At 49.1% G+C, this 24,456-nt stretch overlaps 1 protein-coding gene across 4 annotated transcripts in view; it reads left to right on the top strand.

Moving 5' to 3' along the window:
• MBP (myelin basic protein) overlaps window positions 1–24,456 on the top strand; it is a 111,725-nt gene that overhangs the window by 18,163 nt on the left and 69,106 nt on the right. For all 4 annotated transcript variants that reach the window (XM_084779385.1, XM_084779387.1, XM_084779386.1 and 1 more), the window contains exon 2: window positions 5,818–5,893. In XM_084779385.1, the coding sequence (XP_084635511.1) occupies window positions 5,843–5,893 (51 nt within the window). In that variant the 5' untranslated portion in view covers window positions 5,818–5,842. The remainder of the gene's footprint in view (window positions 1–5,817; window positions 5,894–24,456) is intronic.

The following is a 24,456-nucleotide window of genomic DNA, read 5'->3' as shown; positions in this document are numbered from 1 at the left end:
AACAGTGTTGACTCTTTACTACACGAAGAAAGACAGGATTCCTCAGGAATTTAGCTTAAATAAGATAAGATGACCTAATGAATTGGATTGGCTAAGCCTCGGATTGCCACCCACCTGCAGCTAGGCGCCTTCTCTGCTATGCCATCAGTGACGCACAAGTCACTTCCAAGTTTTGAGCCTGATGTAACTAGAAAGATCATCGCACCCTCGCTCCCCTAAGCGTCACTTCCTCAGCTGTGCAGTGGGAACAGAGCTGGCAGGGCTATTGCTGTAAATTTTCCTAGTTTCAAAGGATTACAGAAATGTGAAGGATAAAACATATTGTGGCAAAAATAATCCCAATAGCTCCATGGAAACACTTATTTTAGGACTGCTTTCTTGAACATAAACTCAGAAAGAAAAAGAAAAACACATTGTGCAGTCAACAGCAAGTCATTAAAAAAAAAAGCCAATAACCACTTGAAATCTGTGAAAAAATACAGCTGCCACTTATGTTCAGTGATGTCCAGGACATGTTTCTCCCACAGCATGGACAAGTACATGGTACAAACTCTTAGCCACAAGCCCTGACAGGCAATGGACACCAAGCAGTACATGTGAGTAGCTCCCGGCCATGGACAGCAACAGTGCTCACTCCACACTGGAGCATCTGTTGGGAGGAAGAGCAAGATGGTGTGGCTGGCCATGCTGCTGGCCATCTGTCTAGGACTGCCCCCAACGAGCTCATCTCTCATAAAGCCATTTCAGTGACATGTGCATAGAGTTCCTTCTGCCAGTAGGATTGTCTTACTCCCACAGAGAAGAAAGACCATCAACCCAAATCACGGCCAAACTAACTAAAGCAAGCAATTAATTAAAGCAAGCTTTTTTATTCATGTACTTGACCTGTCTCTCCCTAAAGGCAGGGTTCAAGAGATTAGCATTGGGAATAAGTAAGATAAGGGATTTTAGCCAGGTGTAGTGGTGCACGCCTTTAATCCCAGCACTTGGGAGTCAGAGGCAGGTGGATCGCTGTGAGTTCAAGGCCAGCCTGGTCTACAGAGTGAGTCCAGGACAGCCAGGGGTACACAAAGAAACCCTGCCTCGAAAAGCCAAAAATAAATAAATGAATAAATAAATAAATAAATAAATAAATAAATAATAAAATAAAAGAGTTTTTATAGTTCAGGATTAGGGGTTTCAAAATGGAGGATTAGTCAGGCAAGTAGGTGGGGTTACTGAAGCATAACAACTTGTTTATGATGTGGTGGTTACAACAAGGTGGTCATAGTAACTTTCTGAAACAAGCACATCTCCTGGAAGAGGCAGTACAGAACCGTTTGTAGTTAAGGTTACAGGTGGGGCATAGCCCAATCCTTGAGAAACAGAGATTTGATTATAAATAGGAATGAACCTGGTTTGTTACTATTATAATATAAATGGAACTAAATATTCTATTGATATTAATTAATGCTAGTTATTAATACACCAGCAGAGAGCTCCAGATCAACCCCAACACTTACACAGGGTAGCTTTTAGGCCTAAGATGGAGGCAAGCTAGTTTATCAGTTGCCCTCACTTATTCACATTTGTGTAATACACTAAGGTGGAAGGTAAAGAGTTGTGTCTTCCCATCTGTCTTACCTCACCTCCCCACTCAGGCGCTCAATGGGTCTCTCCTCTGCTCTTCCCTTCACGGAGGCAGTGGACTTTGCCTCTTGGCTAACGGCGTCGTGTAATGTCAGGGCTTCTCGGCGCACCAGCATTTCCGCCTTTTGCCCTTCCCTTGGCCTCGGCAGTTTGAGTGAAGGCACTTGCAGCTGGAAAGGCTTGTCTCAGCCTCAGCAATATGGTAACGGTAGAAAGGAGCTGGCGTCTCTTCACCTGCTCACCACTCTACCCAGGAGGCTAGAGACCAACAGGAAGGATCTGCCCTCATGTACCCTCACCCCAACCACAGCCTGACCCCTACAGCTCCCAGCTTTCCTTGTCACCCCAGGGCAGGTAGAGAGCCTGGATCACTTCAACTGTACAAGAAACTGATGCTCAGAGGAGTGGAGCCTCACCCAAGGTCACCCACGTGAAGGCTCCATCATGAAGGGGGTCTCACGGGTCCTGTTCACCCTTCAGAAAGTCCAAACCCCTTGCAAAATGCATGTGGGAAATTTCTGAGGAGCCAGGTTCCTGAGTCACTGCTGCCTCCCACCGATGGGCAGTGACTCCCTCCTACTGGCTCCTCTGGGGTGAGTTCAGGTATGTAACTGTTTGGGGAGCCCATAATTAGAAAGAGAAACCAGAGTTAAGGCTGGGTTGCCTGACTACCCCCAAGGGTTTGCTTCAGCCTACACTTGGCATGGGAGACAGTCTTAGTACAGACACTATCCAAGACTTCCCGAAGTTGTGCAGGCTGAAAAAGCTGGCCAGTGTAGACTGTCGCAGTCTCCATGGTGTCTGGATGGCCCCCTCACCCCTGTCCTCTACTCTATGCACAATGTTCTTGGTTAGTTACCCAAGGGCAGCCCGCGCACCCACGAGGCTTCCTGCATGAATGCTCTCACCATTTTTTCCTCTTGCTCCAATAATTATATTCACTGCAAAACTGAACCCAAAATAAGGCTGGCTGCAGACACAGCTGGTTCTTGCCAGCAGCACTTCCAGCAGCAGCTGTTGGTTCAAGTTTCTAGCTCCAGGGAGGAGCCGCTGCAGCCTAAGCAGGGCCCAAAGGCAGTCATGGGTTTTATGAAGGCTAGCTGTCAACCTGCAAGCTTCCTTGTTACCACACTCTAAGCAAAGACGCAACCCTGGAGGGCCAGCCTCAGGAGGTCCTCACACATCTGTGGTCACTTTGTCTGATTTTTGTTGTTGTTGTTGTTGTTGTTGTTGTTGTTGTTGTTGTTGTTGTTTTAAAGACAGGCTCTTAAAATGTAACCCCTGGCTATCCTGGAGCTTACTATGTAGCCTAGGCTGGCCGCAGGCTCTCAGAACTCCACCTCCCCAGTATGCCACCACTCCTAGCTATAGCTAAGTTTCTTTAAAAGTCTGGTTTGTGATTTTGTTACTTCAGTGACATTTGTGTGTGGCAACTTTGAGGCTTTGAAATCTTGGTGAAAATCGTCATCCTGGGTACCAGCTGGAGTCTCACTATGAAATATGATGAAGCATTGGCTTGGTGGGACAGTAGCCGAGTTTGAGGGGCCTGTGCCAAAGCCATTCTCCTTTGTCCAGAATATATAGGTGGCCACACAGTTCCAGTTGGGACAAATCTTTGGAGCTTGTTTTTGGACGAAGGAAGCATCACAACTGGGCTTTTAAAAGTTACATGGAGTAGGAGGTCAACGTTCAGAGTGACAGGATGTATTCCTAGACTCAAGGTTGACCATGCACAAATAGCACACGCATGCTTGGATCAGACCCCAGGAAATGGAAAACTCATTCTTTCAAACTCTTCCTCTTCGTCCATTTTTAATCCTCAAGCCCTCAGGCCTCCAGTTCCCAATGAGAGGGTTGTTTCAGACAAGTTTTCCAAGTTTAAATCAAGAGTACCGATAGACCAGGCACAGCCTCGCATTTTAAAGACCACACACACCAAATATGGAAGTCACCTGCTTCTTCCTAATTGGTAATGGCTGTCAGGACTTTGTCTTTCATTTGCCACACAGAGCATGGTGCCTACCTCCAGTGAAGTGGCCTGAGTGAGTCCTTTAGATGCCCACTCAGACCCATCTGGAGCTGCTAACATCCTTGCCAGCCCCACCGCAGAAAGTAGTCAGAGCGTCTCTTTTGAACAGGGCTGTTACCAGCACACCTGTGCGTCCTGTGTTCAGAGGTGACTGCTGCCCTACTGGCAGAGTTGAAGGATAAGCTCTTGGTGCTGTTCTCAGTTGTCCAGTTGAGCAACGCTTTATTCCATCAATGGTCTTGAGTGTCCCCAGGGGCCACAGGGATTGGTAATATAGGCAGAGGAGCGAAGAGAGAGGGCAGCCATTTTTCAGTCGCTGACCTGTAAGACACAGTCAGGGACCGGCAGTCCACATCAGCATGCTCATGTTGTGTTAGCTGCACTGCTAAACCAAGCGGAAGCTGTGGAGTTTAGGAATCTGCCCTGTACTGGCTGATTCTGTGTGTCAACCTGGCACAAGCTAGAGTCATTACAGACGAAGGAGCCTCACTTGAGGAAAGGCCTCCAGGATCCATCTGTAGGGCATTTCCTCAATTAGTGATCTATCAGGGAGGGCCCAGCCCACGGTGGATGGTTCCATCCCTGGGCTGGTGGCCTTGGGTTCTATAATAAAGCAGGCTGAGCAAGCCATGGAGAGCAAGCTAGTAAGCAGCATCCTCCATGGCCTCTGCATCAGCTCCTGCCTCCAGGTCCCAGCCCTGCTTGAGTTCCTGTCCTGACTTCCTCCAAGGATGGACTATGATCTAGAAGTGAAAGCTGAATAAACTCTTTCCTCTCCAACTTGCATTTTGGTCAAGGTACTTCGTCGCAGCGATAGAAACCCTGACTAACACATTACTGTTGTCTCTCCTTCCCCCAAAGGTCAGGCAACAATTGCCTTTCCGCAGGGAGACAGTACCTGCAGGCTGGTGTCTCTGTCCCTGTGGGAATCCAGGCTGCAGGACCACTGAGAGAAAGAGAGAGTCCCGCGCCTGGCCTGATGGCACTGGCATCAAGGTCTCTTCTCTTTTCCCCTTCCTCTCTTCTTCCTCTTCCTCGTTTCCCCTTCCTTTCCCTTTGCTCTTCCTCCTCTTTTTTGTTTTTGCTTTTGGGTGTTCACAGTTTTCTTTTTTGTTTTGTACTTTTGAGAAAGGAATTCATAGGTCCTGTTAACCCAGTCTGGCTTTGAATTAGCTATACAGCTGAGGGTGGCCTTGAACTGTCGACGCCCCTGCCTCCATATCCCAAGTGCTGAGATTATGTACTCACCCCTCAAGGCATAGTCTTCTTTAGTTACCAAAGTGCTCCAGGTGTGGGTGAGACAGGTGGAAGTCGGATGTTGGGCTCCTCACTTTCCACAGAAAGAGTACGTTTCAAAAAGCAAAATTGCCTTTTATTCAGGCTGTGATGTGTAATGCTTCATTTCTACTTTGAAAATCAAGGTTATTCTGACTCCTTTTGTCACCTTTTCTGGCTTCCTCACATCTTTAAATGACCCTTTGCTGATTTCTTGGAAGAATCAGGTCACAGACTGGATAAGTGTCACTCGGGCGAGAGAATGGATTTGGCCGAATTCCTCAGTTCTGTGCATCGTTCAAACGAGACTAAATGTGTGTTTGCCGCTAAGGCTGGGGCGAGAAGTTGAGAGTGAGGGGACATGCTTGTCTTTATCCATCTTTCCCTTACCTGCGACTTCTGTACATTCTCTGGAGACATGCACAGGTAGCGGCCACGCCCTGGCCTTGGCCACACATGGTGGCCAGACTCACTCTCCAGGAAGAAGCATGAACAGCTGTCTACCACCTGCCATTTGAAAAACTGTACAGATCATTTCCTGACATCTCGGCTCATCCTCCCCACCCGTCCTCCTTGCCATCCCCACCCCCACTCCACATTACACTCAAATGTGAGTTGGAGGTCTGGGTGTGTGCACGTGTGGTTGAAGGGGCAGTACGGCATCTTTATAGATGATCACACACTCAATAGTTGGTCACTGAGCAAAGTTGGACTGTCGGTGTTGTTCTGCCTTCTAGACCTTTCCATGAGATCCCAAGAGCAGTATTTGCTGACAACTTTGGATGTGCCACTCTCAGTGACTACTGTGGGTCGTGGGGTTTTGCTCTGGTCAAAGGCCTCCACAAGTGTTAGCATTCCAGCTGACTCCTCCTCTTTTCTTTTAGCTCTTGAACGTTCCATTGAGTCACTATGGGAAACCACTCGGGAAAGCGAGAGTTAACTGCTGAAAAGGCCTGTAAGGTAAGAGCTGGGTGAAGCCAACTCTCCCATCCTGCTGCTTTAAGCTCAGCCAGAGACAAAGTGGCCTTTTAAAAAGAACAGTTCCTCAATGGCTGTGTGGAGGCTGGGCCCTTACTGTTGTTTTCATTTATTCAGGATTGTCTTTAAAAACTGTTGTTGTTGTTGTTCAATATTTCCTATTTGTAGGCAGTATTCCCCAATTTAACTTCCTATTTCACCTCACTTTTGAAGTCATGAACATTTGTCATCATCGGTAGCAAACCCAAATCCCTGTGTTAGTGTAGAGCATCTGCCTGCTCTGCAGATGAAGACCCTGCCTTTGGGTCCAGGAGCTGGACCTGAGTCTCGGGTGTGATCAAAGGGTGAGAAGAGGTAGCTCTGTTTCCTCAGCCTGGCATGAGTTCACCTGCCTTCTGAGTTCAGCTGTCTGAAGCGTGGGTAGGTCCAGGGTCCCTTCTCCATGAACTGGCAGCATGTCGCCCGGTCCCCGCCCAGGGTCTTGCTCTGCCCTGGCTGTACCTGTCTGTGCTTCCCAGCAGTCCACACGCAGATGCCCAGCTGAGAGGAGCGAGGCTCCTTCCTCCACTTCATCCCACACTAGTAAGACCCAGGTTTTCCCCAGAATGTGGGTTATTCCCTCCATGTTCAGAGCCTCACACTGCCCATGACACATCAGTTGAAAGCAGCCCAACCACAGGCTGACAGGCACTTGGTTTTCAGTTGTGTTCCTTCCCCTGTGCCTTCTACGGTTTGTCACAGAATGTTTGGAAAGCACAGATAAACAAGAGAGGGAAAAAAAAAAGAAAAGAAACCATCCCCTCCCTCCCATCAGACTTGGGCACACTCAGGGGTTTTCCCTTCATGGTCTTTCCTGCTGGAGTCTGACCAGTGGTGCTGCTGTTGCTTTCTGACTGCCCCACCCCACACACACACTCAGCATCTTCCCATGGACCCCACATGGCCAGAGTCCTACTATGGTCTAAAGTTTTGTCCATCCTCATCACTGAAGAATCATTTCTGATTATGAGGAAATGTACTGTCTTGGTTACTTTTTTTTATTGTGATAAAACATGACCAAGGCAGCTTATGGAAGGAAGGACTTATGGCCACATGGTTCCAGAGTTACAAGAGTCCACCATGGTAGAGAAGTTTGGCTACAAGCCACAGGCATGTCAGTATGCCAATGCCTGTACCTCAGGAGGACATTTTCACCCAAATTATCACATATGCCCACCTGCCACAGCTTTCTGAGCCCCAACCCCCATCCCAACAACGCCTAATTCACAGAGGAAGAACACCTCCTCAAAGTCTTTTTCATCAGTCTTGTGTCCAACATAAAATGATGTGCCTTCCCACTATGGACAAAAGATGGTATGGCCCTCCATAGACGCAGTTTTCAAATGCCCGCTGCCCCTTTCCAGCAGCCCCGAGAAGCAGGTATTTAATAACAAAAAACAGTAAAGCCTCTTTGTCTGACTCCAGGTATGGTTCAATGTCCACATCAGCCAAAGGGGGACCACATACAACTTTCTGAGATCACCCTCAGAAAGGGATGAAAAGGCCTGTGCTTTCCATGCTGGGGTCCACTCCCTCCTGCCCGCCCCCCACAAAGTTCGAAACAGGATTAATCTAGCTATGGGTTTACAAATACGTAAATGACTAGCCAATGTTGAGAGGTGTCCAGGCGACTCGGCTAGGATAACACAGTCACTCTATGCCGATGATGGCTCTGTGGCTGGTTGCCTGTGATGTTGGACGCTGGCAGGTTCACTCATGGCGAGGAACGTGCTTTAGACAAGTCAGCTTCATTAGGGTCTACTCTCACCAAAATCGAAAGTGGAAAGGCAACTGTTCACACAGCACCCGGCATCACAGCCCGAGGCGCCTAGATCTCACAGTGACTGACGTGAAACCCCAGCTTCAAAAAGCCTGTCTCTGCTGCCTTCTTCCTGTTGCCGACGCTGTGAGACAACACAGCGCGCTTTGACTTTGCTTCTTCCTGAGCCTGAGCCTTTTCTGGAGCCGCTGTTCTCTGGGGGCCACTGTCCTCTGGGGGCCACTGTTCTCTGAAACTTTACTTTTAAGGTTCTGGTGATTTAAAAACTGCAGAGCTTTAAAACTACAGTTTCCATACATATTTTCATATCTAAGACTTCTTTCCCAGTTAAACTGGTTTTTTGTTGTTCTTGAAAGTCCAAAGAAAGGGTTCTCTACCTCAGGGTCCTGAGCTATACTCTGGGGCTAGGGAGGGCCCTGCAGAGAGAACTCGGCCCACTCATCATCCATCCACCAATCTGAAGCCACAAACAGGGACTGGCCCAGGGGACTCCAAGCCGCCCTGTCCCTTGAGGAAATCCCCCCCCTCCCACACTGTGGTGCAAGGGTGACCCAGTATATCTCCCCTGCCTCTCCTGAAAACTTCAACCACAAGGCCGGATGCAGATGGTCTTGTCATTTTGTCTCTGACTGGCCACAAGACAAAGGAGACACCCTCAGTGCAGCGCCTCCAAGGCCTGAGCACCCCACCCAGTACAGCAGACTCTCATGCGCCCAGCAGATAAAGCCTGGTTAGCACTTCTGTTGTATGGAGCCCTTTCTCTCAGACACTGCAGCCTCTGTGGGTCACAGGGAAGAAAGTGAGGGTTCCTGGCCTCTTCTCTCTGTGCACCATGTTTGAGTCCACCAGACAAGGTTTTCCTGGAGGGAAACACAGACTAGGAACGTCATCACGGGCATCCTCTCCTGATGAGGAAGTGAGGGGAAAGCCGAGCATGACGTGCTGTGGTATTGGCAAGGCTCTAACTGAGACTCTGCTAGGGAACTCAGGTCCTGCCATCCAGCTGAAGGGGTGGGTACTGGCGTCCCATAGGGGGAACCAAGGCCACTGGTTAGCACGGATGGGAACTGGGTTCCTGAGTCATGATGCAGTCTCACAGACTGGGCGTGGGTTCCTCTAAGCATCATTCCTACTGTCAGAAATGGGGACAACTCCATCTTCTGAGGCTCCTTCTCAGTCACCAACATCTGTCCATCCTATGCCCAGTTTCCATCTATTCTATAGCAATCTGGAAAACCAGGGGAGGAAATGACTTCAACTGCCCTGTGTAGTTTAGGGGATACACTCAAGTAGCAGTTCGGGGAAACACACTCAGGAAAGCTTCTGAGGGTGGGAAGAAACTGGGCTCATGAGCTACAAGCAGCCTTCTGCCAGGGATGCCCTGTGCTCGGCGGTCCTGGGTGTTAAGGCTATCCCTATCAGATGGCCACAGGGGAAGGCACTGCCACAGTTAGAGTTCATGAAGGTTCGGGGCCACTGACTCCTTGGGAGGACCCAGGCACTCAGAACGATGGGCAGTGATTCCCTTCCTCAACTGTTTAGTTTGTAAACTGTTAGTTTGCTCTTTGGAGCTTTCTGGTGATAGCCATACCTCCAATTAAACACACACACACATACACACACACACACACCTGCCACAAGTGCCCAAGACCCACCAGGTGGCTTTCAACACAGCACTGGTACTAATTTGAGCTTCTCTTGGAAGCCAGACTCGCTGTTGACTAGCCCAGAGGTCACTGTGGACTGGCCCAGAGGTCACTGTGGCAAAACTTAACAGAGAGAGAAGTCTAAGCTCTCCAGGTCGCTTTTATTCTTACTGTCTCAGGCTCTGTGTCCGGGGATCCAGCAGTCCACAGTAGGTCTCCTGCCAGGCTTGGTAGGCTCCGCCTTCTCCATGTACGTGTCCCCCCAGGGTCCCCTGTATGCAGCTATGTCTAACTTTCCCTCCTCATGTTGGAGCAGGGCCCATGCTAAGAGCTAGGGCTTAACTGGATTTCTCTTTAAAGGGCCCATTTTTAAACAGTTATTTACCGAGGCACAGGGAGCTAATATATGGATGGATTTGGGGATAGGCGATTCAGTTCTCAACATATGTACTATTTATTTAATAAGTCCTGGTGAGGACTGGGTAGTTGAGAGGTTAGGGAAGAAAGCTCGTCAGGCCTTGCTTGGCCTCAGCACCTGAGCCTTCCCCCTGGGAAGCTAGCAATACTTCCTGTTGGACAGATGCCACAGCATAGCTCAGCTTATCATCACATCTCTATCCAGAGAGACCCCATCACAGTCCATCCTCTGCCATACGAGACGCCTCAAGAGCTGGCCTCACCCACAGGGAGGGTCCTAAGTTTGGTCTTCTTGCTATCCTCTGGCTAGACATGGAACTTGTAATTCCTAAGTGGCTACACTTCTTCAAAGAACAGTTATCTGCTGGGACTCATGCTGTTCCGCCTGGCCCATGGCCTCTTCCTCATACCCCTCTTCGTCTATGGACTGTCTCTAGTGATGAGCCTGCCCCCTGGCCTTCACAGGGGGGCCACTCTTCTCTGCTGGTCTAGGAAATGCTATCAGGAACAATGGCAGCCATGTCTCCATGGCTTTCAGGGAAGCAGATGACCTTTGGAATGTCACTCAGTCTGTCTTCTCAGCAGCAAAGTCACCCTCACCCCTATGTCCTGAAGGTCAGGGGCTCCTTCTACCTGGCACTATGAAAATATGGAGATTCCAAGGGGTGTAAAGAAGCTAGCCACCTCAATAACAGCAAGTCTTTTTTTGTTTTGTTTTGTTTTTATTTTTTTGTTTTTCAAGACAAGGTTTCTCTGTGTAGCCTTGGCTATCCTAGACTTGATTTGTAGACCAGGCTGGCCTAAATCTCACAGAGATCCACCAGCCTCTGCCTCCCGAGTGTCGGGATTAAAAGCATGTGTCACCACGCCTGGCAATAACAGCAGTTCTTAAACTGGGCCCCAGTTCACAGCATCCTTTATGACAAATGTCACGATGACCAAATAGAGCCAGGATCTTTAAGGACACATGATCTCCCTGTCTAGGGAGCTGTTAGTTGACTCACAGACCCTACGGCCTCCAGCTCTCTGAAGAGTTTTGTGGGAAAGGAGGCTACCATGAGTACCAATGCCTCTTCTTCCTTTTGACAGTATTTTAACACTCTCGGGCCTGTCCTCAGGGCCCTGAGCTCAGGCCATTCCTCAGGTGCCACATCTCTAAGGTCAGAGGCTCCTTCAGGCTTGCTCTGATATCCTGTTCTGCAGCAGTAGCCTAGTTTGCTTTCTGCTGAGGTGATAAAACATCATGACCCTAACGCAAGTTGGGGAAGAAAATGGTTTATTTCGTATTGACCTCCACATGACGACCTATCCTTGGTGGAATTCAGGGAAGGAACTCAAGAAGAAATTGAAACAGAAACCATGGAGGAATGCTGCTGACTAGATTGCTCACTGCTTTGTGCACAACTAGCTTTCTGATAAGGCACAGCGTCACCTGCCTAAGGATGGTGCTGCCTGCTGCGGGCTGGGTCCTCCCACATCAATCATTAGTCATGATAGTGTCTCACAAACATGGCCACAGGTCTATCTGATCAAGGCTCTTCTTCAGCTGAGGCCCCCTCTCCACGGGTGATTCTATGGCCTGTCAACTCATGATACCAGCTAACCAGCACCGGTGTCTTTCTGTGTTCATATTATGCCTCTGAATGCAGTGAACCTCTATGGACCACATTAGGGAGTGAGGCACTTTGAGGATGGATCAGGGGTACTTTGCGTCACTGTGTCACTCTTCTTCTGCTCAGAGTATAACCTCCTTCGGGCGGCTGTAACGCAATGCCACCTAAGCATGACATGATGGTGACATGAGCTGAGATTCTTATCAGAATCCAGCAATGTTGAGCACACATTGGGTGTTTAAGAAAATACTGTGTGCCAGGCCATGGTGGCGCACACCTTTAGTTCCAGCACTTGGGGGGCACAGGCAGGCAGATCTCTGAGTTCGGGGCCAGTCTGGTCTACAGGGTGAGTTCCAGGACAGCCAAGGTTACACAGAGAAACACTGTCTCAAAAAACGAAGAAATGAAGAAACAAAGAAACAAGAAAAAGAAGAAAGAAAGAAAGAAAGAAAGAAAGAAAGAAAGAAAGAAAGAAAGAAAGAAAGCAAGCTTTGGATACATACCAAAGGATGTATGAATGAACTAATCCAAGCCCCTGCCTTCAAGGGAAGAGCCTGACACTTGGCCACACTTATATAGCCCTGGGGGAACCATCACAGACATTGTCAGAGCTCAGAGTGTTGTTCCCCTGCAGCTTGACAGAGTTTACCAGCTTTGCTCGTTGGTTAGGGGAAGTCACTGGAAAGTTCTGGAATACTTCTGCCCTTTGAGAGTCCTCTGGGTCTTCCCCCAACCTTCTGTGAGGTGTCTTTTCCCACCCACATGAAAGTCTGGGGTTTACAATGTTCTAGAATTCTTGTTGGGCACTCTCATGTAGGTTTTGGGCAAAGAGGTTTCTGGTCCTTCTCCTGGGTCACCTCACCTTTGGCAAGTAATGTGCATATTTAGTCACTGTTCCAACCCCACTCTTTCATGGAAACTGATATTAAAGTGACATTCTGCGAAATGAGACACTTAGTTTGCAAATATAGGCAGAGTTGTCGAAGCAACACAAAGCTTTCCACCGATGAAAACAGCGTCTTTCACTCTGACAGGGAAAATCTGTTTCCATGAGAACACTGGCACCCCAGCTGTACGGGATGTGCTGGCTGCTCCTTGAGGCCACCCTGCATGGAGCTCCACACTATGCAGTATGTGTCACCCATGTAGGTAGCGTGGTGCCAGATCTATAGCTTGTCAGTAAGTTCTTCTCCTTCCCTCACGCCTGCTTCAGGAACGAGAAGTGGCCGAGTTCAAACCAGCTTGACTCTCGGCTACTCTGCCATGTCTTATCTCCTCCACACAGGCAGGCCCATGCTGTCGGGCCTCAGTATGGCCCAGAACATGTGGTACCTAGGCATGGCTTGCTGAATGGCCAAACACTAACTAGTCAAGCTGTTCAGAGTGTTCCAAAAGATGCTATGCCATTACACACACACACATACACACACATACACACAGTGACACCCAAAGCTACAGTCTGGAGTGTTCCAAAAGGTGCTATGCCATCACACACACACACACACACACACACACACACACACACACACACACACACACACACAGAGACAGACACCCAAAGCTACAGTGTGAGGAGGGCAGGGTCTCCATCCTCACCCAAAGGACATTGGGAAAGGAAACAGAGCCCTGACTCTCCAGAACTTGCAGGCTCTGCTGTTCTTTCTGCTTCAGCCCTCCCTCTTCCACACCCATACCATTGAAGCAGAAAATGCCAAGACAACCCCCCTACACACACACACATGCGCGCGTGCACACACACGCACGAGCTTGAAGACACCCACGGCATGGTGAGAAGGCTGTGTTTGCTGGACACTGGATTCACCAGGGAATTTTGCCTTACTGATCTGGCTGCAGGGTGTGGGTGTGGTTGATCCACTGTGTGGGTAGGGTTAGATCCGTGCATGTGTGATTTCCACCTTTTAGACAAGTCACATAAGCACCATGTTTTGGGAACTCCCTCCAGCAGTTCTCTAGTTACTTCCGGGCGTATGACTGAGGGGTTAAGGGGCTGGAAGGCATGTGGAGAGTCAGGGCAGAAGGGCCAGGTCAGTACCCAGAAGGTTCTTGGTGGAAAACTTCCTGGGTGTGTCGAGTCACAAATGATTTCCCTGTGTAGTGAATTCAGAGCAAAAGGCTTTTCCCACAGCTTCCTATTCAAAGAATGACCACAGGGTTGACTCCAGAGTCCGTGGCAGGTATACTGCTTATCTGACAACTGGGAACACAGACGCCTTTGTAAACCAGGGGTAGCCACAGGTCTCACAAACGGAATGTAATTATTAACAGCATGCTGTGTAATCAGCAAGCATATCCAGGCCTCCGCACCTCGGCTGAGAATGACTCCAATGGTTATGCAGCTGCCTGAGCCCACTGAGGAGCCGGCAGCCCCTTCACCTGGTCTGGAAGCACAGGCTTCACTCCTCTCAGGTTCTGGACCCAACTGCAGCCATTGTTTCCAGATGGCCATTAGGGATCTCTGAGTTCACACCGTGGACTCAATGCTCAGTACAGCGAGGCCTATGAGTCTTGGCATGACATCAAAGTCCAGAAGAGCTCTGAACTCCAGCTTGAACCAGGACCTTGGGGGTTGAAGGCTGAGAAAGCCCAGGGCACTCAATGCCCAGGGGAGATAACATCTGTTCCCTCACCCACAATGTAGGATTTGAGCTGGCTGGCTGCATTTGTTTAGTTGATAAGTTGGTTGGTTTTGTTCGACTGATTGGTTGATTGATTAACTGCCTGGTTTGGGTTGGTTAGTTGATTGGTTTAGTTGGTTGGTTGGTTTCTTGGTTCATTGGCTGACTAATTTTGGTTGGTTGGTTGGCTTATTGGTTAGTCGGTTAGTTTTGGTTGGCTTAACGTAGTTTATTAGCTAATTGACGTCATGTGACATGGTTTGTAAGCATCTGTCTCCAAACTCTCAGGGCACAAAAGTTGTTAGGTATAAGTGTCTATTTAGCATTGGTTGTTTAGTGTGAACACCAGAGACATGACAGCAGCACAGAGCAAGGCCAGCAGCATGTGCAGCAGCCTCCTCCATGCTGTGCCAGACTTGGGCACTGAGGAGCCTCAGGGTACAGAGGAAAATGGCTGGCATCCAAGAATCCAGAGCCTAAAGCTCTGAGGGTCGGCCTTGTTCACCGGCAAGAGCCCGATAAGAGGCCAGGGACAGATGTCAGAAACACAACTGCCATCTGAGATGGGACACCTCACCCAGAGCAGGACATCTAGAGCCTTATGAAACTGGGAAACTGAGGTAGGGAGCACTAAGTTTGTGAGGGACTTATGTAGCATTCAAACTGAGGTTCACACTAGCCTGACAGCAAGAAGGCAAGCAAAGCAGTCAGGGTTCTTGGTGATCTCCTGGGAGTGTCACCGTCCCAGTTCCGGAGGGTCGGGCTCGGCCTTCCGACCAGATGTCACAGGATGAGAAGGATGTGGTGGAACACAAGAAGCTTCCATGCCACCGTCCTGCTGACTTGTCTCCTTGCTTGTGAACTCTTACCGGCCACTACTTACCTCATGCCAGGAAAGTCCAGAAACGCCACTGCTGAAGGTGCCTTTGAGCCATGTTTACTTCAGACTCTGAAAGTACAGAACTTGTCTTCCATCATATCTGCTCATATGTGCTCTTTCCTCTGCTACGTGGTTTATAAAGCTTTACACTTGGAAACAAGAGGGACTTTTAAAAGGTAACTTGTATTATTGTAAGTGTGTGTGTGTGTGTGTGTTTTCATGAGTGCATGAGTGCAGGTACCAATGGAGGCCAGAGGTCTTGGATCTCCCCCAAAACCAGGTGGCAGTTGTGAGCCACCTGGTGTTAGTGCTGGGGACTGAACCTTGATTCTCTACAAGAGCAGTGTGAGCCCTCAACTTCTGAGCTGCTATCTTTCCGTTTCAGGAGAGTTTTAATATGACAGAATACACTTGTGAAAAAGTTATGTCTTGCTTGTGTGTAGCATGTGTCTGCTCTTGTAGGTGTGTATGATCTGTGCTGTATGAATATGTGTGTATTTGTGATATATATGTGTATGTGTGTCATATGTTGCTGTGTGTATGTGTGTGTGCTATTTGTGTGTGTGTGTGTGTGTGTGTGTGTGTGTGTGTGTGTGTGTGTGTACATATTGGGGCATGATTGTGTATAGACGTGGCCTGGTGGGACTCTGCCTCAGAGAAAGCAGCTCTGAACCTCTAGCACCCACTGCAGGAATGGCCTTTCATCCTCAGTTTCCAGTTCTTCGTGTGGATGGCTCAAATATACCTCCCTGGTGCAGTTTGGTGCCTGCATTAATCTAAAAATCATACTTTTCAAATGTCATCACCAGGGAGTTGTGGAGAAAGTTCAACTTTATGCTTCTGCCTCTGATACTAGTCCTCACTGCTTAATGGCTCCTAATTACCCTGCATAAGCCCTAAGCAACCAAACACACCCTAGTAAATAAACAAGGCATGCCCCAACCGTGCCAACAGCCCTGCTTATGTGGGATCCTTGCCACATACACTATTTACCATCCTGCACCAGCTCATAACTGTACGAAGGCAGCACATGACAGAAGGACCTTACAGGTGAATGGGGGTGTGGTGGTGGATGGGAAGCCATGTTAGGAAGTGCTGAGAGGGTTTTTCCTCTCTGGCAATCCCCACGCAGAAGGAAGAAGGGAGGAAGAGTAGTCCTGTCCCCTCTCAGAGCTCCCTCTGTCTCATCACCCGGAGCTGAGCTCTGGTCCTGAAAGCTTCTTGCTGCTTCCTATGTGGGCTTTGCCCTGCGCTGTGGGCCCTCTGGCTGAGATGTGGCACTCCAGTGTATGGAATACAGTGGCCTCACTCTGGGTTCATCCCAGGTTGGGAAGAGATGAAAGAGAGATGGAAGAAAGGAATTAGAATACAGAGTAAGGCTACTAGGAGTACCCACCCTCCCCCAGGTGGAGGAGCCCCTCCCACACACTGGATGCTGAAGTGTGTGCCCCACCCAGGAGAAGGGTCCTTGTCATGGTTTCACACTGCACATTGAACCCAAGAGATGCATGCCTTCCCCACTTACTTGCAGCAGCCACGACTCCATTTGTTTTGTTAAATTAACAAAGGGCCATAGTGACTGGGATAGCATTTATATTTAAGCTTTTCAAATAGCATAAATTAAAACAATTGGATGTCGACTTGGATGTTTTTGAAGTAGATTACCTGGTATAGTTCAAATATGACAGAGTTTGAAGACTCTCTGGAGAGGGTGTTGCTTTTGATGAGCCCTTCTACACGTGCGTTTTATTTGATGCGTGCTGGAATCTGAGATACCTGACCACTCTAAGGAAGGACAGTGCAGCCCCAGCCTTTCCAGTCAACACCTCACTGTTTACAGGAGAGCCAGCCTTTTGTGTTTTGCTCTTGAGCATGCAGTACCTAAGCTTAAACCAAATGGAGGTGGCTGAGTGTGATGTCTCTAAAAGTCACAATCCTCTTAGTGTTTAAAAGTCTCTGACTAGCTCAGGAAAAAAAAAACATGTGCATGCTTCCTGGGTCCTCATGTGACCTCTGTGGAGGAGCAGAAAGCTCTAGAAGATCTCTCATGATGCCTTTACAACTTGGATCTGCTGGTAACCACATTATGGTTTGATTTTTATCACCACGTGTGAAACAAGAGGCATCTGGGGCACAGACAGCTTCCTCTGAGGCTCGGGCGGCTGGTGTGAGTGGAGGGCCAGCCTCAGCCGATCTTGGTACATGACCGCTCCTTGCTGTGTGCAGGAGATTCTTGACCCACAGTCCATTCCTTTCCTAAGCTCAAGTGATTTGTCTGCCGTGGATTATGTGGATGCTGTGCCAGCCTGGTGTGTTTCCCCAGCCCTCCCAGAAAGCTGAAGTAGTCTTGTTGCTCCCCCACAACTCACCCCGAGGCCACAGAACCCCAGGGATGTCTTTGAAGGATGCTTTGCCAAAGATAGAATGGAAAATCCATTTCACAACCCTGGGTGTGGTTCTTTGAGGCAAAGGGGCAGCTTGCAGCTGTGGCGACAAAGTCCAAGGAGCTTCCCCTCTGTCTTCCTTAATCTTGTTTCGAATCTATTTTTTTTTTCCTAAGTAGCTTTTATTGTCACCTTTCCTAGGCAGTTCAAAAACAGTGAGGCGGCAATGACTGTGGATACGTAGCAGTGACGCCCACATGGCTTGTCCTGGGTTTGCTCACATGAGCTTGCCTACCTTGCCACTGGGCAGGACACTGGGAGATTCTGTGTAGTGGAGAGTCATGTATATTCAGGAAGACATTTGCACTCTTGATATATTGGCATATTTTGTTTTGTTTTAAGCTGAAATAAGTCTTGCCTCAAAGACAACACTTGACTTAAAGTCGTTAACTAAGGGACCACCCAGAAACATAGAGGGCTCAGCTAAAGGAAGCAAGCCAAGACAGTTTGGTATTACACAAAACTAAAGCATTTGCCTTCAAAAAGAGATCAGAGGTTTCTGTCACCGCATTCTACTTCTAAAATGTGTCTACTTTTTAACTGAGTAAATTTCCTTCCGTAACTTATTTTGTTAATTATCATTCCAGGTTACATCAGGGCATTTTTACAAAAGCGTATAAAGAGCTTCCTGCTAGTCGCTGCTGTGCCCCTCTGCCCTCTGGGACCTCGCACATGCCTTCTGTTTGTCCCCTTCACTCCCTGGACAGTCTTGGCTTCTGTTTCATGCTATCCGAGTGATCCTGTGGGTCTGCATAAAGTTTAGGGCCCACAAAAGAGCAAAAGTGTGTGGCGTTTCTCTTCCTGAGACTGACTTCATTCACTTAGTGTTGAGTTCCTTTTAAGGCCATGTTAGGCGTGAAACTCACTGAGCATCACCTGCAGTCGACAGCACCCGGCTGAGCAGATTCGCCCTTCGCCTACCTGCCCTCCTGAAGGGACCATCCTTCCCTCACCCTAGGCCAGCTGAGGTAGCAGTCCCTACCAGGGATAAACAGCAAGGTATCTGCTCCTAAAATAGAAGCCAGTTTGTCCAGTTGCGTAATAGACCTCAATAAGCAGTCTCAGTGCCACACTGAGTAATGTTTAGCCTTCTGTGATTTCTCAAAGCCGGTGCTTAAACAAAATCCCCAGCACAGTTCTTTGCATTCATTATTTAAAGGCCTCTGTGCTCTTAACCACACCCCAAAGAGATCTCCAGCTGCTGTACTGTGAGGCCAAGATGTTACGGGATTAAGCTAAGGAGGTGTCTCCACAGGAAAGTGGCTTTGGAGCTGCATGAAGCCAGGCTACTTCGTGAAGTACAGTAAAGCTCTCACTTCATGCAAACCTGCAAACCGACCTTTTGTGGGTGTGGGACACTTTTCCTACAATCTTTTCTTTTTTCTTTTTCAATGCTGAGAGTGGAACCCAGGGCCTCATATACTGGACAAGTGCTCATCACTGGGCTGTACTCCAGTCCTGGGCCTGTGCGTGTGTGCGTGCGTGTGTGTGTGTGTGTGTGTGTGTGTGTGTGTGTGTGTGTGTGTGCGTGTGTGCATGTGTGTGTGTGTGTGTGTGTGTGTGCGCGTGCGTGTGTGTGTGTGTGTGTGTGTGTGTGTGACACCTTTGCTAAGATGTACTTTATATACCTACAGACTGAAAATGTTCAGTGCAGTTTGAGCACACTCACAGTTGTGTGTGTTGCCATCACATTGCCCTATTTTAGAACACTGACTGGTACAGACTACATCTGCCACCCCGCCCCATCCCTCAGAAGCCACAGGTCGTCTGTCTCTGTACTTCCCCATCATAGAAGGTCACATGAGTGGAGCCATCTGTGTGGCCTCTTGTGTGTGGTGTCTTTCCCAATACATTACATGTTGAAGATTTGTCCATGCTGTCACGTGTAACTTACTGCATTTCTCCCCCCCCCCTTTCCCTCCCTCCCCCCCCTTTCCTGGCTAAAATTCCATTGCTTCTATATCTTTAATTACCTGCTCATAGGTTGATTCTTATATGGGATGCTTTCTCCTTCAAGTTATAAATGATGTTTCTGTGGATAGTCACACACAGGTGTTTATATGGATTCATGTTTCATTTCTCTCAAGAATATGCCTAGGAATACAGTTGATAACTCATTGTTCACCTGTGTTTAACAGACGTTTCCTTAGAAGCTGTACCACTTGACATGTCTCAGAGCTGGGTCCCATATTACATCCCACAGCATGCTCATGCCTGTGCCTGGGGTGTGCATGTGTGTACACTGAATTGAGCGTGCCTGTGGGTGTGTGGATTCATGCATGCAATTTCCAAGACCCAGGTCTCTCCTTCCATTCTTCTTCATCATACTCCTGATGTCTGACCCAACTCCCTAACCCCTAGCCAGTATTTTTGTTATTTTTATTCTTTCTGTTCTGGTTGTTATTCATCCCTACTCAGTGTTGACCCAGAATAAAAACAGAATCTGCTTTAGAGGAATTAAAGTCTGGTGTGGTGGCACAAGCTTGTAACGTTGGCATTCTGTGGAGATAGGAGCATGGATAGTTCAAGGTCACCCTCAGCTAAGCAAGGTGTTTCAGGCCAGTCAGGAATGCACGAGGCCCTGTCAAGGAAGAAGAAGAAGAAGAAGAAGAAGAAGAAGAAGAAGAAGAAGAAGAAGAAGAAGAAGAAGAAGAAGAAGAAGAAGAAGAAGTAAGGGGAGGCTGAACAACAATTTGAGACCTTTTTCTTTTTTAGAATTTTTTGAATTTTTTAGAATCTTTTGCAAGCACGCACGGGATTTTTCTTGTGCTGGTTCTTTAGTGCTTTAATAATTTCAACCTGTTTGTCACCAAATTAAAAATGTAAAGTGTACGGGAGTCTTTCCATTACATAATACTGCAGCAGGCAGGCATGCGCCTCACACATGGGCTGTGGGAGAGGCTGTACCTGTCTGTATCTTATGCAGCTCCAGGAGCTGCTTCCTCATGGAATATAGAGTGGCTGGGGCCCTGGGGAGGCAGTAGGGAGAATTTGGACGATACTATGTGAAGGAGGATAGCAGAGGGCAAGAAAGAGAGCACGCTCCACTGGACCTCAGTGTGTCCTGGAAGTGAGGGAGGCCTGGGGACATGAGTGTGGCCTTAGGCTGCCTCGCCCCACTGTGCCATCATTACTGACACCTCCCTTCCTCCATTTTGTCATAAGCTTGCCTATAGCAGCTCAGGGGCATTTCAACCTGAGGACCCCACGGTGGCAGCTCTTTGATGACCTCTCTTCTCAGCCGAGCAGTCCTAGGCTTTTATTGTCTGTGGGATGCTGTGATGGCTTGCCTGGTCACTTTGGACTCTCTCCTCTGTTCCCTTCACTGAAGCTGGGACTGAGAGTCCTCCAAGGCCACAGAGTGTGTGCCCTCCTCAACACTGGGCTCTGATTCGGTAGCTCTGCAGGTCTCAGCGATGGCCCTGGGCTACCGACTCACCTGTCGACTCACAGAAGTTGCCTTTCTGGGAAGGCCGTGGCAGGGAGCCCTGGCACGGCCCAGGTTCCACAGCCCCGTGGCTGAGCACATGTCAGAGTCCCCAGCTCTGAGCCACAGGCAAGACGGGAGGCAAGATGATCGTGTGCTTGAGGGCTGTCGCCTACCCCTAGTTCCAGCCGAGGTACCGAGTGACCGCTGGAAGGTGGATAGCAGGATCCACCAGCCAGAACCTACTGGGGAGACGGAGAAGGGGAGGGAAGATTGAGGAACCCCATACACTCTTTACCCCAGGGCCAGCAGATGAGTCCCTGCTTGTGGATACTTACGAGAGGACGCTCCTCCATCCCTGTTATCCCAGATGTGAAGGGGAGGGGTGCAAGTGCCATAAGCTCTGGCAAAGTCTCTTCTTATACTTTAATGTTTATTTCTCCCCCTGTCTCCTCCCCCACCTAAAAATTCTCTTTTTAGACACTTACATGTGTTTGCATATTGTTTGCAGACAGGATCTGTGCACACACTGTGTAGTATATACCCAAGGGCAGCATTGAAACCTTGACCCTCCTGCCTTTACCTCCTTAGTCTGAGATTAGACGTGTGCTACCATCACACTCTGTGTGGTGTTGGGGATCAAAGTCGGGCTTCACGCGTGTGAGGCAAGCACCCCGCCAGCTGAGCTACATCTCCAGCCTGCTAGCATTTGTTTCTATCTGAAGTGACACTGTCAGGACACATCCACAAGCCAGGCTTGTCTGTCCTGCCGGCTGCAGGTGTGCAGTCCTCTGTCCATCCTCCAGGGTCTCTAAGCGAACACCCCCGACTCAACTGCTACCTGCTGGTTTGCATCCTAGGAATTAAACTTAGATGCCTCGGGGTAGCCAAGGTCTTGGGCATCCTAGATGGCAGGTGAGGAGTTAACCTCCGTCCAGAACCTGTTCCTTATTGACTCATTGGGTTTTTTTTTTTTAAGGGATTCAAAAATCCATTCATACATGTGCATTCTGAGTTAGACAGTCTGTTGTGGCCACGGTTCAGGGATTATCACACAACCGGTTCTGCGGTGTACCGCTCCGTGACATGTCTTAACATCACCACTCCTGCGTGTTCACCAGTGTGAGTCAGAACATTCTAACACTTCCTCTCCCGGAGCCTCTTCCGCCGCCTTCCAGAGCTTTATACAGTACACAGAAACATGTCTTCTGGCCAATTCCCCAACAGCTTGTCACCACTGGGCCATTAGTCCTGCAAAAATACAAGGAAAACAACCTGCTGCTTGTGAGCGAGTTCCCTAGAAACACTGTAGGTGTGTGTGTGAATGCACACGCACAGGCGTGGGTGCCTATGTGTTCACCTACATGGTAGGCCAACTGAGTGTCCTTGAGTGGCGGGTGGCACTCTGTGGTGGGTGTGTCACCCAGGTGTCTGGACACCGATTACTTAGGAGCATGTGACTTAGTGACTAGTGTAGTCACATCAGGATTCCTCCTCTGTGTTGACCTAAACCTGGCATGGCAGCTCCAGCCTGGCATCTCAAGAAGGCCCACTGGGTACAGCAGGTCTGGGGAGGACAATGTGGAGGAGGTGGTGAAGCTTGGAGGCCCTAGGCCTCTCCTCCCGGGCTTCATGCAAGGACCCCCTCTGAGCCCATGGGAAGCTGCGGCCTGGCGTTTGAAGGTCAGAGGTAACCACTGAAGTTCCTTCTTCACGTTTTTCTCGAGGAAAAGCTGAGAGGGCTTCCTGGCTCCTGGTAAGCTGGAAGCGTAGAAGTTCCTTAGCACCAAGAGGCGCCTCTTACCTCTCTCCGCCATCTTTGGCTGCGTGTGCCGACGTCCTTCTGAAGCCGCCTGTGAGGATGGGTTAGCTACCTGTGGCTTCAACTACAGTCGCATAATCCAGAAACTTATACACCAGACTTTAATCTTGTCAAAGGCTGAAGGAGCTTGTTCATTGTTCTGAAAGGCCAGCAAGAGTGTCTCCCTGCCTCCCCTGGCTCAAGGTGGCCCTATTATCTTTCGTGTGTTCTGACTCCTGTCTGTGTCTCTGCCATTTCTCCTGCATGGCCAAGTGCGCTCTCCCTGTCACAGCAACACCATGCACCAGATTAGGCCCACACTAATCCACAGTGACCCTCCCGTAACGTTATCGCCTTGGTGAAGGCCCCGTTTCCATGCGCAATCAGAGTCACAGACACCAAAAGTATCAACATAGACATATATTTTTAAGGGATGTGGAACCCATAGCAGGGAGTGAAGGTTAGCAGCTAACAGAGTTAGAGAGACTTTGGGGAAGGTAGCAGGTGCCAAAGACCCGAGAAATAAAGTTTGTTGAAAAACAAAGAGGTAGGACACATGGTGGGTGGATGTGATTATCAGTAGGGAGCTTAGAGTGTCTGCTGACAGCAGCCTTGGCAGGCACACATGAGCCTTGGCATCTAGAGTGTAGGTTAACCAAGTAGGTGACATCAGCTTTGTGGGCTACCTGCTGGCAGGGTGGTGGGGGGCGGGGGAGGGGTGTTACAGGTATAACTGATGCTATAAGCACCCAGAGCCTGAGCGACCCTTGGCCGTGGCTCTCATCTGTGGCCAGTCAGACACTGTAGCTGGCTCCTCCTAAATGAGCCACCTGGCTGTTGTGGGATGTTAGTGTAGTCCTGCCACTCTGCCCCTGTTCACCCACCCACCCCAGCACATGCGCAGTGAAACGCTCCACGTCTGACTGACACATTAGTCAAGCCCACCTTCGTTGCATGCGTCCCATTCGACTTCCACTACCAAGAGATCTGTGTGGGTGGGGGTGGGGGAGTTCCAGGGACAGGAAATACCAGGTGCTTTACCAGTAATCACTCAGACACAGCTCGACTCGGGACATGAAAGGACACTGGAGCCCCCCTCTGCCTCTGCAGTCCAGTTTGTTCCTCTAGACAGCGGGCCCAAGTGACTGGGTTGGGTGGCCTTTTAGAGATGAGAGCTGTTCTTTGACTCGCTCTCTGCTACTCCCCAGAAACAGTTTACTCTCCCTGAGCAGTGCTAGAGCAAGGAAAGAGAACCCCAAGAAAAAAGGGCAAGCCAAGCAACAACAACCTCCTTCTCTCTCTCTCTCTCTCTCTCTCTCTCTCTCTCACACACACACACACACACACACACACACACACACACACACACCAACAGAAAGAACATGGAACAGAGCTGAGAGGAGCAACAGCTACCCAAGCGCTGTTATGCCAGGAAGATGTCCACCTCTGTTCTATCTCAATGGTTTCTTTGTACCAGGCAAATTCTAAGCACTTTGCACAAAATAATTCTGCTAATTCTTATAAGCACCAAGCAGTATTAGCATTTCCTTCCTTTTATAGAAAAGGACACCGAGGCATGGGGGAGGGGGAGGTTAAATCCATGCCCAAGGTAACATGGCTGAGTCATTGTACACCTAGGGTCTGACCATGGGCTCATTCCAGTTGCTGCTTCCCCACCCCCAACCCTACATGAGGAAAGAAAAATGAGACTACGTATCTGCTGTGGGCTGAAGGCTCTTGGGAAAGGAGGAACTGACCAGGGAAACAGTGGTGCCAAATAACGTTGAGGCACAGGCACTGTGCATTCATGACAGATGACAACCACACAGAGCCTGGGGATGCTGGGTCTGAAAAGGGCAGCA

This window comes from Acomys minous (assembly GCF_964271855.1).
Source record: "Acomys minous genome assembly, chromosome: 4".
NCBI lineage: Eukaryota > Metazoa > Chordata > Mammalia > Rodentia > Muridae > Acomys > Acomys minous.
Note: the sequence above shows the minus strand (reverse complement) of the source record. Positions and strands in the feature narration are given on the sequence as shown.